Source organism: Pinus tabuliformis, chromosome J (genome assembly GCF_031772625.1).
Source record: "Pinus tabuliformis cultivar Carrire ecotype Pingquan chromosome J, CPIR1, whole genome shotgun sequence".
In the NCBI taxonomy this organism is placed as follows: domain Eukaryota; kingdom Viridiplantae; phylum Streptophyta; class Pinopsida; order Pinales; family Pinaceae; genus Pinus; species Pinus tabuliformis.
Genome location: NC_142295.1, coordinates 929,128,363 through 929,148,244, shown reverse-complemented (window position 1 = coordinate 929,148,244; position 19,882 = coordinate 929,128,363). Strand labels below are relative to the sequence as shown.

Here is a 19,882-nt window from a genome sequence, read left to right as displayed (position 1 = left end):
CAGGATCTTCCGAGAAACGGAAGATGTACTTAGAACAGAAGTTTAGATCTACGCAGATGCAGAAGGGAGAACATGTGGATCCATTCCTCATGAAACTGAAGGAGACCGTGATGAGTTGTCAACTACAGGGCATACATCTCAGGATTTGGAGTTAGTGAGACTAGCTCTAAATTCTGTCTTGGATGAATGGCAAGTCTTTTTCCAAAGTATCCTGGGCAGAGCAACATTGCCAAATTGGGACGAGATGTGGGTAGCTCTGAAACAAGAAGACCTGAGGAGAGACCTGCTCAAGGTCAAACTTGACAGGAGCAGCAGCAGTAGTGGATCAAAGCCCAAAGTAGAGGAGGAGGATAACACAACCCTTACATCAAAGGGATAACAAAAGCAAAAAAGATGAAAGAAAGACGTCTCCAAGATGAAGTGCTTCAGATGTGGCGGGATGGGCCACTATGCATCCCAGTGTCCTTTAAAGAAAAAGGACAAGGATGAGAAGCACGATCCTAAGGTTGCAGCCACAAAGATCGAACAGGAGGATGAATTCGCCATGACAGGCAAGATAACTCTAGGAGGGAAGTGGGCTGATATAGAACTGTAGTTCGATAGAGCTACAAATGGGCAGGATCCTTGAGGAGCCCACCTCTTGGATCATCACCTTGCTACGGGAGCCCGTGATTAGTAGTAGCGAGATGTAGGAGTTCTCAGTTGGTACCATGGAGTGGTGGAGCAACAGATCCAGTAGTTAGCAGCGCAGAGTAGAGAGGCAACAGTGCATGGAGACACAATGCAGAGCTTCAACAACACAGTGGCTTCAGAAGAGAGCGTGGGACTAGCAGCAGTCAGGCTTTCAGCACTGAGGTGTATCCACTGGATACTTGTCTAGTTTTGGGTGCTTTAAGTTGCTTCTCTTAACAACTAAGTTGTAGTACGGATGCAGTGTCAGCAGCATAACAAATGCAACATTTGAGAGGGAGTTGTAGTACAGATGTAGTATTGGCGGTGGCAGTGTCAAAGGCAACAATACAATTGCAACAACAATGCAGTAGTTGGTGTACAGTACGTCAAACATCAACAACGTAGAGGAAGATGCTTCAAAGTCAGAGCAGTGTGCAATGGTAGTGTATTGCTCGAACGCACTCCTTGCTAAGAGGGAGTGTTGATTTGGGGTAGCATCAGATGTGCTCTAAGCCTCAAATTTTGTAGGGAGGCTTGGGCACATGTATTCCAAAGAACCCATAAAGCATTTTAGGAAATTCCATCCAAAAGTGATTTTATTAAAATAATTAATATTTTCAATGGGGTTCCTAAGTCTAAACTTAGGAAAATTAAAATATTAATGGGTATTAATCTAATCAGGGATGAAACTTCTAGAAAAAGACACAGATCAAGCCAAAATGATCTGAGCCTTTGATTATGATTTAATCTAGGCCGTTGGTTGTCCAACATGAAGATATAAGAAGGGGCTGGAGGGTTATTGGAAAACACATTGAGAGATCAAGGAAATTGATTTTTCTGAAGTGAGAAGTTCTCAGGAAGAAAATTGATTGAGGAGATTTCTTGTAGCAAAGGTGCAGGGATAGCTTTCGGAGAGAAAGTGAGATTCTCAGCTGGAGAATCATCAAGAGAGAGTGATCTAGTAGCCTTGACGTAGAGGTTGATGCAGGTCCAAAAGGGCCATGCAGAAGCAGCCCAGAGGGAGAGAGAGAAAGTCGAAAATCAGAGCAGTGAGTCAGTTTCAACAACCAGAAGTCGGGGTGTGAGACTGGGAGGCTGAGAGCAATGACCCTAGGCTACTGATTGATTCCCTAGTTGGGTGACGTTGTGCCTGAGAGGGTTGACGCTAGAACATCGTAGAGGCAGCGCAGAGATAGCGCAGGGCCTGCCAGGGGTACCTCATCCAGCAGCCGGATCAGCCGAGACTTTTTCTTAGCGATTGTGTGAGGTTATTTCACAAAGCTTTTGCCAGTATTTCTCTCTGTAACTGAATAACCCCGTGAGGTATTCACAGATGTATTCAGAATTTGCCACTGCTTAATAATAATAAAACCCTCAAAGTTGTTGCACTGGTTTTCCCACATTGGGTTTTTCCGAGGACATTTGTCCAATGTGTTTCTATTTCCTTACTCAGTTTCTATATTTCAAAATCGTATTTAATTTGGTGTAGGCTGCTTCAGTATTTTACTTCAATGTTTCAAGAAGAAATCTGAAATAAGCTTGTAATGTAATTTACAATCTAGGTGAAGTAGATTTAGTTGGTTGCAGTAGGATTCCTAAGATTGTTAGATCTAGGAATTTTCATAATTCCCTCTTCGGTCTTTTGACCCATTGCTTTTTGATAATGGTCGGCCTTGTGTTAGACTTCTTAATATGGCAGGCCTCTTGTGAACTAGGAGGCTTATTTGACTTTGGGGATTCAGTGGTAGGTTTTTGACTCACAATTTTCGGTTTTTGCTAATCATGGCCTTATTGTTATTAAAGGTACGGAAAGGGAAGGGCTCAATATCTTCAACATGATCAGGAATTTGAGGTTCCCCATATAACACAAAAGGTGTCCCATCAGAATTGGGAATGGTGGCATATGATAGATCCATTTGCAATTGGCCACCTATTGAAGCACACCATTTTCTTGATAGTAACATACCCCAGGCATCAAGCACATCAATGACTACAATATCCATCAACATAAATATATCCTTGTTAGCTGCCAGAGATACCTTCACATCTTTAATAAGACCATGGGCAGGGATAGACTTGGAATCAAAATGTTACACATTCTTATAAGGTCTAGTGATGTCCATCTCTAATTGATGCATGACTTTTAATGGCATAACAATTGCTAAGGCACTTGAATCAAGCATACAATTATGAAGTATGTAATGTACTATCAGTAGAAACTTGCACAATTTTTTTCAAAGTTCATACAACTCTTGTAGCAGACTTTCAACAAATAATTTGCATGCAAAATTTATCAAAAACCCAAGTCTATTAGAGCCATGCTCATTTAATAATTTTCACAAACATTTTGTATGCAAACTAGCAACTATGTTATAGCAATTAAATACACTCAAAAATTAACTCCCCAATAGAAATATATTTTTATTTCAATGAGGTGGAAAGTGCTTTACAAAAAGAGAGAGAACTTGGGCTTTAAATTTCTAAAGGTGCTCAACCCCATTAGGTCTCCCTAGAAAATATCTCTGCGTTGATAAACATATCAGCTCGCTCCTTTGCACAATAAATAGTTCAGCCACAAAAAGGAAACTTGGCCCACATGAAGTTCGAACTCAGCCACTTTGACAATAGATCTGGGCTAGTACTCCTCCCACTGAAGGAAGGGAAACTCGGCCTTGAAGAAGAAATTGATTCCCACCACAAAATTGTCGACGTAAGCAATACCTTTTCCTGCACAAAATTCTGGGCACCATTGCAAGAAATCGGCCCTCTATGGAGAGAAATCGACCCACACCAGTGTAGTCGGCCTCCTTGAGAAATTATCAATCCAACTTTGGAAAATTCACTAACTCGGCCTGGTAAGAGGAAGAATTTTGGCCCACACAAGGAATTCAGCTCCCCCAAATAAATTCCTTAATGTAGCCGTATGTGGCAAGAGAATTTGGCTCCAGGGAAAACAATTAACTTGGCCTGCAAAGGGGTGGCTTGGCATGCACAGTTTTAAGATGCTATTGGGTTCCCTGGTCCACCGAATAATTCAGCCCCTTAAGAATGTAGCTTGCCCTGTTCCACAAATTCGGTCCCTCAATAAATAGCTAGGATAGCCAAGGAAATTTGACCCTTCTCTAAATGCCCTTTCTCTCTGCAAGTAATTTTTCCTTCAACTCTTGTAAATGAAATGTGCAATTTGTTCCAAAAATAAACCCAACTAGAGTGGCAATTTCATCCACTGAAATTGGGAGTCCATCTAGGGTACCAATTGGATTCTACCGAAACTGGTTAGAGAATTTCCCTTAAAACCCTCCAGGTGAACTCTATTGAGTTCTTGAGCAAACTATAATAAGAGAAATGATCAATTTGGTAACCTTCAGAATGAACCCTTTTCCTCCTTTTATAATTCTCCTTTGTGGGTCCCCTTTTTAATTTTAAATTGGGTTGACCCGATTCCCAGCTTTTTACAAAAACATAACATATTGGAACTACCCTTTTGCCACCATTTTAGCAGAATTGACCAAAATTGTCAAAATTGGGCAGAATGTAATGTTGATTAAAATGGTGAGGACATTACAGTCCTCCCCACCTAAAATTGTTTGTCCTCAAGCAATTTAAGTCCTAGGTGTTCCAGAATCTTCTCCCCCTCCCAAGTAGCATCCTCTGGGGGTAAATATTTCCACCGCACAAGGTCTTCTTTGATGACTTTGCTTCTCAATCTTCTCTCCCACACCTTCAATATCTCCTCAGGAATTAACACTAGGTGCCCCTCTTCATCCAAGGGAGGTAGCTCAGATGAAGTAGTAACTTGCTGTCCCACTGCCTTCTTCAAGAAAGACACATGAACAATGTTGTGGATCTTGCTTCCTTCAGAAGCTCTTGCTCATATGCAACCTCTCCTACCCTCATGACAATCATGTAGGGCCCATAAAACTGGGGCTTGATTTTTTTTTGCTCCCTTCTACTTAAGGGAAGATTTTATGTATGGCTGCAAGTGTAAGTAGAATAGGTCTCCCACCTTGAAGCTCCTCTCTACCTGGTGACGATCTACATAAAATCTTGTCCTGTTCTGAGTTGTGCACAAGTTGTCCTTGAGTGCTTTGAGGATATCCTGGCACTCCTAGATCCAATCTTTGGCCATGGGGACCCAATTGCCACTGAACACCACATCTGCAAAGGATAATGCATTGTAGCCATACAATACTTTGAATGCCGATATTCCAATCAGCATGTGGTACAAATTGTTGTAACAGTACTTGCCCAAATGAAAACCACTTCACCCATGCTCTCTGCTAGCCTACCACATAGTTCCTCAAGTACCCCTTGAGCCACTTGTTCATGATCTTCGTCTGTCCATCTGTCTGTGGGTGATAGCTCGTACTAGGGGTGAGCTTTGTCCCTACCAACTGAAATAGCTCTTGCCAGAATTCGCCCATGAACTTGCTATCCCGATCACTGACTATGGTCTTGGGCAAACCATGCAACCTGAAAATCTCCTTGAAAAACAACCCTGCCACCTGAAACGGTCAGCTCCTATAAGGAATCACGAAGAAATGGGCATATTTAGTTTAGCTGGTCCACCACTACGTACACATAGTCCTTGCCCTATATTGAAGGCAACCCAATGATGAAGTCCATAGAAATATGTTGGAAACACTGAGAGGGGGTGAATGAGTATTTCCCTCTTTTTAATCAATTGGTTAACTTTATTAACTTAGATATTTAGAGCATCAATATAAACCAAAAAACCATCACATCAAATAAATAGTACACAGTGTTTGGCTCAACAAAAAGCTCATTTATGTATGATACACATACAACAATTTACTGGACAAGTCTGGAAGGAAGTGCAAGACTCCCAAGTTTGAAGATTGCAGACTAAGTTTGCAGGAGTCTTCAATCTCCTTTATAATCAACAAGTCAACCAAAGACTGCTGCTACACAATTGTTGTCTGTTTCTGCACTTATTGTCCTTAATCTTTGCTTCCATCCACACTCACTATTGTTGCTGCCACTGTTTCTGCTACTGCTATCTCTGCCTCTGCTTCTCCACATATTACTGCTACCAGAGCCCCACAACCTTCATCTGCTACAACCAAAAGAAGCATCCTCAACGTTCTCATGGCACATTGTGATCATTACTATTAGTATCATTGTCAGGTCATACAAAACTGTCATATTATTACAACATCCCTTCACTGCCAAGTATTGGAGTGTCACTGTCATAGTTAGGGGTCACTGTTATAGGGTTGCATACTATTATACCTAGTTTTTGCAATTGTCAACCCACTGTCATACATCAAGAATATGGTCATCATCTATCATTCCATAAAAGGGTTAGTTGCCATACAAAGAATATTGTCACTATCTCTCATCACTATCATCATTGCATCACGTACTGCCCTAGTATCATTGTTTAGATATTGTTACATGGGTAAATTCTCAGTTGACAAGCAAACTCTTGTCCAAGCCCTTCACTTACCTGTCGAGGTTCACCATATTATTTCTCTGCCTAGCATATCTCAGTTGTTATGATTAAGGCATTCCTTGAATTTGTTCCTCCATTACTACATCCCTTAACTTACCGCATCAAGTCACAACTCATAAATACACAACAGATGAGTTTCCTTAGCTACTTATGACTAGACATTAGAATATGCTTTTAGCTTAGAGAACACAACACAGCCATGTCATGCATCATATATCAAATTAGCAAGGTCATTGTTAAGCACTCAAGATCTCGGTTATTCATCAAGGTCATCAAGGTTAGTGTGCGATATGGAATGCAGGCCGTTGGATTTGGAGGCGGGTGATCAGAGGGTTATCGGGTGGCGGAGTTGTGAGGGATGAGTCGGGGTGTGGGGTCGGGTTAATTAAAATGTAACGTGGTTAATTAAAAGGTAAATATGGGAATTGATATATGCGATGAGGGTTGATAAAATGTGAGACCCAGGAAGGTATTACAGCGGGGGTTTAATAAAATAGACTATAGTAACTAGTTTATCAAAAAAAAATGGGGGTTAATGAAATGGTATGCAGGGAAAAATATACTAGGGATATGAGTTAAAATGGAATCGGGGAGGGATTTTCAATGGGGCCCAATACATTTTAATTATTTAAACTTAGGATAAGGGGGTTTTAGTGGGTTTTAAAGGAAATGTGTAGGGGAGGGTGTAAAATAAAGGGAAAAAGGGTTACTTTACAAGGGAAAATGAGATGAAATAAAGGAAAAGGTAAAATGAAGGGGAAGGGATATTTTTACAAGGGGTAAATGAGTTTGGAAGGAAGTTAGTAATAGGAAATAAACCAATTGATGTTTTCCATGCCTTGTGAAAACTGCTTCTGCCTACCCATCATTTATCCTAACATTTTTTCTTCATTTACTAGGTGCATTTGAGCTTGCTGACTCTTTATTTCTTTTTCTTTTGTAAGAAAACTATCTAATTCTAACCTTATGACTTTCCAATGGCTCAGATTAAACTGTTGATCTCATCATTATTCTCTACCTAACTACCGATCTGCCAAAATTAAACAGTTTGGCTAGATCTTTATTCTCTATCTATCAGCATGAATGAATCAAAATTAAATTGTTTGATCGTCATGGATTGTGGCATTTTGACAAACTGCACACAATCTTATTTGCAAAAAGTAAACTAAGAGTAGTGGCATTTGAATTTGCATCACTTTCAAAATCTATTTTTGATCTCTTTTGGTGGGGTTCATATTTTATCTTCTTTTTTGATCCTTTTCTTTTAATCCTTTGATTTTTCTTTTAGGACTTACCCTCTTTACACTTTTTAATATGGGAAAACATTTTGCAGAAAGCAAAAGTATGTACAATATTACAAGACTTTACATAGTCAATTCAAAAGTATGAAGCCTATTATTATAGGAACCTAACACACACCAACCTCCATCTTACTTACTAGCAAAGGGTAGAGTGGTTAAAAGAAAATACAAGGATGCCAAATGTGTTTCTTGATGATATGACAATAGTGGAGTTGGCATTTGCAAACTTGGATCTTAATGAGCTAGTGCTAGAGTTAATAAATTTTTATGATGGTGATCCTCTTGAGGCATGATCTTCCACACCACCAGATGCACTGATTGGAATGGATATAGAGGAAGAGGAGGTGGACAATTGAAGAGAAAGCAGTGGAAGTGATGCTGATTTAATGATTTTGACATGGAGGAGTGCTAACAGTCACAAATTCACAAGCTATGAGATTCTTCCATCTGCAATTCTAGTATCTACCCTATTTTGTATTTTCCATTGGCATTGCCACCTATAGTATCAGTGAGTCAGCATCCAGCATCTTTGTAATACATTTTGACTTTGATGACTTAATGAGAAAACTGCAGTTTATGGTTCTAATTTCTTGTGTTTGTCATCTGATCATCACTGATGCAGTACCAGTAAGTATTAAGTAGTAATTAGTTGTACGATTCAATTTGTGTCATGTACATGTTCTAGTTTCTAAATTCCAACAAAATTTGAATCTATATGCCTATATTTCATTTTCACTAATTTGTTATATATATAAAAACCATCTCCTATTTCTAGGGTCACCATGTCTCATGTGGGGCATTGATCTTTCCATGTCCTCCATGTCCTGTGTCATCGTGTCTTGTGACATAGCTCATCTACAATGAATCTGTCCAGTTTGCAGTATTTTGGTCAACAAGATCCATCATGGATCACTTGGAGCTTGGATTGAAACAAACATTAAACCTGGGATATTTTAAATGAGGACAGAAAAATCAAAAAATTGAAACTTGCCATGTAAAATATTGTTGATACTACTTCTCTATAAAGGTAAACCCATGATAAATTGATTGAAAAAATAGCTGAAAAATTCCCATTGAAGAATGTTCTCACTTATCTAGGTGACTGGAAAAGCCCATTTGTAAATAGAATAAAAATTTAAAACAAAAGGTTGTCAAACATTTTATCCAAGCATATATAAAAACTGTGGAAACAACACCATCAGAAAAACCATGCAATAGAAAATTTCAAGCCTTATTCACCACAGATAGTTACCTGGCCATGAATAACGAGTCATGGTATGCCCGGCTGATCATAAGCTTGTACTTTAAATCTAGCTGGTGTGCTGCGAGCTCCATTTCTTTAATTATAGATTCATAAGAGCGAGCAGGAGGATCCTGATTCACAATATCGAACTCTGACAATATAACTTTACGTCTTTCAGCTATTTCTAAAGCAGACTGATAAATTTTGTGAACAATAACATTTCTGCGTTCTTCATCAATGTCTCGAGTGTCTGAACAGAAACGATAACCAGTCAATTTACGTGACCATTCAAGTCAGAAATGACAAATGCTCAGCATAATGTATAAGAACTCCGATACTTGTATGATGAGCAGCAAATAAATAGTATGAAATTTAAACGAAACCTGTTACTTTTCTTGAAATAAGATCCCTACAATGTTATTGCTAAAAATGTTTTTCCTTTCAAATCTGGAATTAGAAGTATGGCACAATAAATCATTGTTCTAGTCTTGTATAATCAAAACTTAGGAAAAGGGAAATTCAAAGATTGAAAGTTACATCTTAAAGAGCTTTATCCTTTGAAATACCCTTATAAGTAGATATCCACAGGTGTCTTGTTCTTTACAAAGACCTATACAATATTGTAGTCCCAAAAAGGCCCATTATTATTAAATGTTTTACTTTCAAAATATTTTTGGTATAAAGACTGCCTTCCATAACAAAACATCAAAGTATGATAGTCTAGCCTAATCAAACTACCACGCTGAAGGGTGCCTTGCTGTTGCAGTTAAATTAAACTAAATCTCGATTGATTATTTAAAACACTCTACCATGTTTGTTTGAATGTGTCCATTAAGGACAATTCTGCCTGGGGTTAGTAAATATTGAAAATTTTGCTATTTAGAATACCCTAATATCTACTTTAACAACATTATTTCTAGGCCATATAACTAAAGTCTAAACCAACATTTTGAAACATTTTGAAAGCTGTTGCACAAGCAAGGATGAAATCCAAGCCCTCATGGCTTGCAACTACAATAGAGCCTATGAAATGCAGCCCAATAGGACAAGTAGTGGACAGAAATTTACGGAAAGAAACAGTACATTCTTTTCAACCAGGAGCTGCTTGCTATAATTTACACAATTGAAATTCAAAAGTTTTCCTTGAAAGCGAGGAATTTTGGATGATATCCTATTGTAGCCCTCTTAAACACCCTTCTAAAATAGGGTTTTCTTCAAGGATGAGCTACATTGTTTTGAAAATTCAGGCTCCCGTTAATGAAAACGTAATATTAATTTTGGTACCTAATATACTATCGAGAATACCAAAAGCAAATTTTGTTGTTGAAATCCAGGGATTGTGCAAATATCATTGATCACCAAAACATAAATACAATGCAATAAGTTAGGCATGTTTATAGTTTATTCTAGGAGAATAGATTGGTGATTCTAAATACAACTAAACTCAAGTACAAAATTGTCTACAAGAATCATAAAAGTTATCTCACTAATCATGCGAAAGTATAACACATATCCAGTTGCAACTAACATACTAACAAGATTTGAAGAAGCGAAGTATTCTTGTAGATTTTGTTACTCTTCTCCAAGGAACACAAAGAAATGACTGTTGCAGGTCAGTTTGTATTTATCCATTGTAAAGTCTTGTTATAACAAAAACAAGAATCAATAAACATTGTGATATTGCTTCGAGCTATTGATGTATACATTTGGAGAATGCCCTTATTGGGATGACCCTAAAAATCCCTTGACATGGTCAAAGCCTCCTTCAATAACATTATGGCTACAAATGGAAAATGGCCTTTAAAAGGAAGTGCTTAAGCAAGAAAGAGGCGAAATATATTGAAACATGAATTTGGGTATCATATTCAAGTTATGAACAAGTCAGCCATAATGAAAAGAAGGCCTAACTTGATGAAAAGTAAGTATAAATGTCATGTCCCTTCTCAAACACATTAGTAATAGGGTGCTGCTACACAATTTTGCACATTTTTTGACTAAGGAAGTGGGCCCCACACTTTTCACTTAGGGACTTGGGGGCCAAGTCGACTTTATTTAGCTGCTAGTGGAATGTGGGGGCCACCCACATAGGAGTTTGAATTAGCCATTCGATATGCTTGGAGGGAAAATCAAATGCGTGGATGGAGGGGCCCACATGAAGCTAAGCAGACCCAAGGAGTTATAAGAGAGATCAACTCTCATTTTCTTTTCATCTTTGACATTTGCAAATGAACACACATTTGTTCACTTTGTTGTTTAGCGAGTCTACCGATTGTTTAGCCATGAGTCTCTCACGCGGGAGATTCAACCTCTACTTCGGGGGACCATCCATGCCCGCCCTAGGGACGCTGTTCTACAAGAGTTTTTAGGAGTTTCGAGGCAGTGACACACATCAACAACAACGCAGAGGAAGGGAGTGCATATTTCTGGGCAGCCAAGAATCACGCAAAGGGAGTTTGAGACCAACAGGGATCACACAGCTTGCCGAGAGGTGAGGGAGCTGAGGTAGCAGCGTTGGACAGGCATTTTTGCTAGAGCTTTCAGCCAGCTGAGCCAGCATTCCAGCAATTCGCATTTCTGGGCTGAGAGACAGCACAGAGGCCACACAGCAAAATTTCGTGGTGCTTGGAGAGCAGCTGGGTTGGGCCAAGAGTTCATTCGGGAGTTAGGAGTTGGATAGCAAGGGTAAACCCAACATTTTGGAGGAGTTTGTAGGTGGATTTGCAGCCAGTTTCCAGCAGGTCGAATTTGGCAGCCATAGCTGGGGTGAGGCTCCAAGGGGGTTGAAAAACCAAAGTCAAAACCAGCTAAAATCCCTTCTGGGTTTTTCTGGGTTTTGGCCAAGGAGTCTGGGGTTAAAAGGATATAATTTTTTGGGCGGTTTTAGTACCCATTCCAGCCATTCGAACTTTAGTAGAGCAATCGTTTTCTGGGCAGCGCAGTGTAGAGTGGTGCAACAACTAGGCAACCTTCAGCTCAACCATTTTCCTACCTGGGTTTGGTCCTGGTTGTCCATTAAGACAAGCCCAGGTGCACCATTCCATCATCTATTGTATCTAGCTTGCAGAAAATTAATAAAATGGCTCAGAAGTTCTCCATTTACAGTTTTTATATGGGTGTATGTTGAACATTTCGTGTTTGTATTTTGTTGCGTAGAATATTTGTTGTAACTTGTTATCACTTGTATTTCCTATTTAGGATCATTACAGTGGTACCAAAGCATGATCTTGGCCCAACTGTGGGTAACCAGTAAGATCATGGGAGATTTGGGCATATATGCATAATGACGAGTTACACCGTACACTACCCATGGCTTAAGGGAGATTCAGTATGCAGGAATTCTGGGGTGGAATCTACTGGAGCGATGAGAGATTGGCTCAGTTGAGGAAGGTGGCAGACCAGATCTATCCTTGTCCTTAAGATATAGATACTAGAGGTGCACAAGCCGTGGGAGTACAACCATCTACGCTATGTTGGAAAAGCCGATAGAATTAGGGCACTAGATCTCCTTAAAAGGAGCAGGCAAGCCAGAGACAGAGGATGACTCAAAGAGACAATTTTGCTGGTGGAGACTTGGTCTTAGACATCAGGGGCCTAAGGAGGAGATTGAACATGAGGTAGACGACACACGGGAGTGTGAGGATCACATTGTTATACCAGTGTGGCACAAGAGTCACCTCTGTTGGAGGCCTCTTTGATAACACCAGTTGACACCTTGGGGGAGAAAGTAGAGCATACACCCATAGGACCATCCATTCATCAGGTGCCAGGAGGCACAAACATGTCCACCGTTGAGAAGGTGACATCCGTTGTTCAGATATCCGGGTCTTGACCGAGTTTTCAGGTGATAGCAGCGCATGACGGGATGATGAGGTGCCGAGAGACATCACCACCCTTGATGAGGAACCGATAGGTACAGAGGCACCCAGATCTATGATAGAGTTGCAGGATGAAAACCACCTACAACAACATGGAGAGCACATAGAGGGGCGTGAGCTAGTCATGGAGGGGCAGTTTGTGACTCATGTTGAGCCCATGGTGGAGGAGGACGAGTAGTCTTCTTTGGGGCCCACCACTGACTTAGAGTTGTTAGATGCACAGACCGTCAAGAGTTGTAGTACTTCCAAATAAAAGCTTTCTCTGGGTTTATATAGATGGGGTTTGCAACATTGCTAGACTACCTTTGCACCATGGAGAGAGAGATGCAGAGACTCCTTGACAAATTTTATGTGTTGACCAGGATGGTGAGTTGAGGCGACATGAGTTGCGTAGGGTGCAACACTTGCAGGATGGAGGGCTTGTTCTATGTGCTAGAGTTTGTGCATTCGATCCCTCTCTTGGGGTTGGATGGCGAGAGATTCTGAGTTGCTACCCAGTGGAATGGCCTAGACTCATGGAGATGGTCGTAGTTCGAAGTAAAGCTCAGTGGAAGCTCTCAAACATTGAGGGTGTTAGAGGCTCAGGTTAGCATTGGGATCCAGGCAGGGCTTCCTATCCGATATCAAACATGCGGGATGGCCATGGCATTAATGAGGTAGTCAACCCCATGCCTGAGCGCGTGCATTCCTTAGGGGAGTTCTAGTTGATGCTAGTGGCCAGGTGATTTGTGCGCAGACTCCATTGGTTGTTTTGGCATGTTGGTTGCGCATGGGGGTGCAGGATGATTAGCATTCTTTAGTAGGAGCTGGTTGGAGGAGTGATATGAAAATGGGGCACTTAGGCTTCTTGTCTAATTTTCAAGAACCTTTCCCACTTCCAAAGCTTCAAATATTCCCAAGTCTTAATGATTAACCAATGCAGAATTAAATATGTGCTTGAAAGAAGGTGTATGCTTATGTTTATTGTTGATTGTTTATGTGTTTTTAAGTCTATTTGCTTGAACTGATATAACAGCAACTAAAGCAGCGGATATAATGCAGCAATAAAACAACACACATAATACAGCTATTTAATTAGGAGTTCACCCAAAACTCTTGGCCTACATCTCCATGAGCTCTAGTCAACTCAACTAGGCTCTCTGGGATTATGGCAAAGTCCTTTTACAAGCTCTTGGCTCAACTCCACTGTTTTACACAGAAACAATGGATTTAGACACCATTTTATCCCTGGCTCTTGAAGCTCTCGGTTCTTCTGGTGCTCGGCTCTGGCTCTGGCTCTGGCTCTAGCTTTCTTTGCCTCTGCTTCCTGCTTTGGCTTGGCTTTCTACGCTCCTGTCTCAGCACTGCTTCTCTATCTCTGTCATTCTGTGGCTTTTAAGCCAATCGGCGTTGTCTGTTCGTTTTCCTCTTCTGGGCTCTCTGGCTCCCAACCTCTGTCCGCTCAAATCCCCCTTTGAGCGTTAGCAATCATTGCTAAACGCCTTCAGGGATGGTGGCCACCTGTTCTATAACGGAAGGACCATCGATGCCTTTGAAATCATAAGAATAGTCATTCTCTGTTTACATAGAGAAATACACTAAAACACGGGAAAATCCGCCAATCTGCCGTTTATCGGACCTGAAATATCATTAAATCCGCCCTATATTCCATTGGGTCCGCCTTTAAATCGCTATTGCAAGTCGCATAGGTGTGGGTTCCTTTATATTTGGGTTTATTACGAAAAATCCCAAATACAAAGAAAATCCTGACAATTTTCCCCATATCGGACTTCAAATGTTATAGTATCCACCCTAATATCGCATCAGGTCCACCTTTGGCTGCTATCGCGCTCTCCACTGTCGATCTACGGGATCTCTGATCCAACAGTCATCATGCATTTTGGGGTGGCTTAGGAGTACGAAGGTTACCTGCCCGAAAAGGCGGTTTCCCTGTTCCTCCGCCAAGCCATGCATCGTTCATTGTGTGGGATCCAGCGGAGCCAGCCCAAAACCATTTACCGCTTGATGCCCGCCTGAAATCCGCCTTTACAAAACTCAAATTATATATCGCTGCATGTATAAAACCTTTCGCATCCATTTTATCGCCCCATTCGCATTTCCTTTGTTTTTCGTTTATTTAACGAAAATGCAATTTTACATAAAAAAAAACCTTTCCTTCCGGAACTCAAAACATATATATTTGGGCCGATAAGACCTGTCGGGTCCGGCTTTATCGCAAGTCACATATATATATGGCCCCGCTCCTCTGTATTGTCGCAATGCGATTTTGCAATGCAACATGTCGCAATCGCATATCGCAAAGTCCCAGGGTCTTTCCATATGGCATGGCCTATGCCAACGCCGATCCACCGATGCCGATATCGGCGATTGCAATATCGCATCAGCACGGGTCTTTTTCTCATATCATGGGCATGTGCCTTCCTCCAACCCGATATGTCGGGGATCGACAATTGGGGTTTCTTCCCCTTTTCGCTTAAGTCCGCCTTTAGCCCTCTGCCGATGCGATTTCCCTGTATAAGGGTTTTTTTTGCCCATTTTAGAGGATTTTTCCTCTTTTTCTAAAGAACATAGGGCATCTTCTTTTGCGATAACTTCTGCATCCTAAGTCCATTTTTTCCCATTCAAGTTGCAGTAGATTCAAAATGAAAAGATCTCTGCAATGGGGCTATTTCCAGGAACTTCCTTGGACTTTCATTTTCCTCTGTGAGGAACACTTAGACTTAAGAGTCTATCCAAAATCAATTTTGGATCACGCCTTCCCACTAAAAGAACTTTTGGTCTCTAAAAGACTGATATATTGATCTGAACAGTACCTGAGAGTAGTAGGACCCTCTTCTTTTAGCCTCCACACACTTACCTTGCATAGTGCCTCTGAACCAAAGTCTCTGACCACTTCCCTTCCTAGATGAGCTGGTCTTCCTGGGAAGAACTGTCTTCCTCCTTGCCTTCCTGCAGAACTTTTACTGAAATGGTCATAGAAGGTGATTTGAACTTCTTTGCCTTGATCATTGATCCAAGGTGGCTCAAACAAATGTGAAGTTCATCTGCTCCACAAAACTTTCATTTGTATCTGTTTAACAAGTTGTCAACAACAACAGAAATACAAACAACAACTGGATGGCCTAAACTCCTGCTTCAACAAAAGAAACAGATTTCACAGCTTGTGAACACCTCCATGTCTTACATCTGCATACGAATGATGGACTAGATAACAAGCCCACAAAACATGCCTTTAAACAAATGACCCTTCAAGTCGAACATGTAGAAAAAGACCATTAGGACTCTTTTCAAAAGATGAAACACTTCATTATTATCTCCCTCTAGGAGACCAATTCAACTTTCTTCAAGTCAACGTTACATCACATGCATGTCAAAGCAGTCAACCCTGCAAGTTAATCACACATATATGTTCAAATACAAGGAAAACATCAACATCCCTATGTTCATGCATATCATTTCATCCTTCAACTTTCACTTAAGCACACTGTACTTTTGAAGCTGAAATGAAATATAATGTTGCAGCATCAAAGTGAGTCTCCTACACAACCTTTTTCCATTCACTATCTTGGTAGAAACCTGCAACTTGCATCTCATCAACAAAGAAATGCCAATAGATGCATCAATAGACATGCAATCCTTAATTGGAAAAGAACTCCAACCATTTCTTACCAATCCAGTTCAAAGGTTTTTCCTTTGTCTGCACATTAGTATCAACATGTGAATCATTTTGAAGCACATCATCCATGGAAACTTCATTTCCATTTTTGCCATCTTCTCTTTCCACTTTTTTAAGCTTTTGTGGAAGCATTGTTGGATTCAGAGTCCAACACCTTTCAGCAAGATGCCCTTGCTTATGGCAGTAAGTGCAATACATGTGCATCCTCTTGACATCATGATTTGCCTTGTCCAATGGACCTTTGGCTTTTTGCTTCTTTCCTTCAAAATTTTCCTGTATGTGGCCATTCTCTTCCAACATCTAGAAACATGATGGTTATCCAAACCACAAAAGGAACATGCAATTCTTTTCCCATGCTTATGTGGAAATTTACCATGCTTTGCAAAATCAAAAGGAATGTGTTTAGAACCAGATTTATGCCTGCCTCTTTCACCTTTATTGCCTTCATGAGGAGGTGAATTGAGTGAAGAAGTAGCTCCATTTGGAACACCATCAATCTCTTCAAGGCTGTTAGAGTTTCCACAACTCTCTGGTTCAAGTGTGTGCTTCTGAAAACCTGCATCCTGCAAATGATGTTTCAAGCTATTGCATTCCTCCTAAATACCATCTTCACACTCTTGAGGTAGAGGACATGAAATGAAACTCCTTCTTGGGACTGTTTCAATGGCCTTCATGGCAGATTTGGAACCCTCTCCATAAGACTGTCCATATCCAAGACCCAAATATTTAGGCCAATCAGCATTATCTGTTCGTTTTCCTCTTCTGGGCTCTTTGGCTCCCGACCTCTGTCCGCTCAAATCCCCCTCTGAACATTAGCAATCATTGCTAAACGCCTTTAGGGATGGTGGCCACCTGTTCTGTAATGGAAGGACTATCGGTACCTTTGAAATCCTTAGAATAGTCATTCTCTGTTTACACAGAGAAATACACTAAAACACGGGAAAATCTGCCAATCTGTCGTTTATCGGACCTGAAATATCATTAAATCTGCCCTATATTCCATCGGGTCCGCCTTTAAATCACTATTTGGGTTTATTACGAAAAATCCCAAATACAAAGAAAATCCCAACAATTTTCCCCATATCGGACTTCAAATGTTATAGTATCCACCCTAATATCGCATCAGGTCCACCTTTGGCCGCTATCACGCTCTCCACTGTCGATCTACGAGATCTCAGATCAAATGGTCATCATGCATTTTCGGGCAGCTTAGGAGTACAGAGGTTACCCGCCTGAAAAGGCGGTTTCCCTATTCCTCCGCCAAGCCATGCATTGTTCATTGTGTGGGATCAGGCGGAGCCAGCCCAAAACCATTTACCACATGAGGCCTGCTCGAAATCCGCCTTTATGAAACTCAAATTATATATCGCTGCATGTATAAAACCTTTCGGGTCCGTTTTATCGCCCCATTCACATTTCCTTTGTTTTTCGTTTATTTAATGAAAATGCGATTTTACATAGAAAAACCCTTTCCTTCCGGAACTCAAAATATATATATTTGGGCCGATAAGACCCGTCGGGTCCGGCTTTATTGCAAGTCACATATATATATGGCCCCACTCCTCTGTATTGTCGCGATGCGATTTTGCGATGCAACATGTCGCAATTGCATATCGCAAAGTCCCGGGGTCTTTCCATATGGCATGGCCTATGCCGACGCCGATATCAGCAATCACAATATCGCATCGGCCTGGGTCTTTTTCTCATATCATGTGCATGTGCCTTCCTCCGACCCGACATGTCGAGGATCGGCAATCGGGGGTTTCTTCCCCTTTTCGCTCAAGTCCGCCTTTAGCCCTCTGTCGATGCGATTTCTCTTTATAAGGGTTTTTTTGCCCATTTTAGAGGATTTTTCCTCTTTTTCTAAAGAACATAGGGCATCTTCTTTCTGCGATAACTTTTGCATCCTAAGTCCATTTTTTCCCATTCAAGTTGCAATAGATTCATAATGAAAAGATCTATGCAATGGGGCTATTTCCAGGAACTTCCTTGGACTTTCATTTTCCTCTGTGAGGAACACTTAGACTTAGCAGTCTATCCAAAATCCATTTTGGATCAAGGAGCTGGCATGGGTATGCCACTAGACTGAATATTGTATGGAGATGATGTTCTCCCATTGAGGTTTAGGACTTAGGGGTCACAGAGGATCGGCACAACAAAGATATCCCCCCTAGCAAGAGTGAAGTTAGGGTGCTCAGGTCTACTAGGATGGACGAGGGGACATGATGCATGTCATGGTGGGGTCAATATCAGAGTGGTGAACACTTTGGCACATGCAGGATACCATATGTTATAGGATGGTATGATAGTAGGTAGTGGTACACAAGACTGCACAGAGTTAGGTCGTAGCGTTCAATTTTATATAGAGGGATGTGGCCCGATGCATACAAACCCAATTCTAGGCCATAGCACCCAATGGTGTACAGTGGATTGCATAGGAGCACAGAGATACATGGTGGTATACCACAGCATGCCAGTTGACACTGTGGGCTAGGAGGAGTGACTCACATCGCATTGAGGACGTGCAGGGAGTGACAGGTGCAGTGACACAGGCAAGGCACAGGATGATACAAGATGGTATGACTGTAGCTGGGGGTATTCCATGGTGTACAGAGATAGGTTGCGATATACAGTGGCATGTCGATGAGTGCGGTGATACTGGGTGGTATGTAGTGGCAGATGACGCAGTGCAGTGGGCATTTGGAGCGTTACCTCCAAGGAGACTTATGGATAGGGGAAATAGGTATACCATTGGATGCATCTCACCTAGGATCGATGAGGACATGGTTGAGCATCTGGTGACACCATGTTTAGCGGAGATAGGGCCTCGAGGGGGTTGTTAGTAGATCCAAGGTAGAGACAGGGACGTCCATAGGATTACTCTTGAGCATTCTAGCAGACTCTTGATCATACCCTTCGGGACATACCCACCCATCCTCCTCTGGTGTTGCTTACAGTCACATAGTGTTTGGTTGTTGCCCCTTGACACTCTCCATTCAGGCAGCAAGGCATGGGAGGCTCACCCTAGGCAGTTGGATGAGACACCGCGTGTCATGGGCTAGGAGGAGACTCTCCAGTTGAGACACTTGGTAGGTGCACGAGTTGACAGATACAGGCTTAGGGATAACATGGTTGATTGTCGAGGTAGCATATGTTCCACCCCTAGGCTCACACTTGGGGAGGTGACCGAGAGGGAGTTGTATGGTGCTTTTCCAGCTCGACAACTTGAGACATTAGGTGAGCATGAGGTGCGAGGGATGGTAGCCCTTGTTGGCAGGATGATGCCTAGGCTTCCAGTAGGACCAGGGCACATCATCAAGAGTTGGGATAGTAGATCTTGCTGTGTGATTTGGCAGGCACAGAGCAGTTGGTTATTCGCAACACAGGTTCTTGATGCTCGGTGCCTACCTATTGGATACCTACAAGAGTCAAAGACAGGGCACGGAGGAGTCCCAACAACTAGCAGCATATCACAGCGACAGGCAAAGAGGATTGGGGGTTGTGGACCTCTAGTATGGTTATGGGATCTAGAGATCCAGTGGATTGGTGGGATACTCCACTCCTCAGTGAGCATGGGCAGGATAACATGCGAATTGATTCATTCATAAGTAGACACGTGGGGAATCACCGAAGCCCTCA

At 41.5% G+C, this 19,882-nt stretch overlaps 1 protein-coding gene across 1 annotated transcript in view; it reads right to left on the bottom strand.

Moving 5' to 3' along the window:
- The window catches only part of UAH (ureidoglycolate amidohydrolase), a 316,347-nt gene that overhangs the window by 112,942 nt on the left and 183,523 nt on the right, over positions 1-19,882 (bottom strand). Inside the window, exon 10 of the mRNA XM_089381136.1 lies at positions 8,702-8,942. Within this exon, the coding sequence (XP_089237262.1) occupies positions 8,702-8,942 (241 nt within the window). The remainder of the gene's footprint in view (positions 1-8,701; positions 8,943-19,882) is intronic.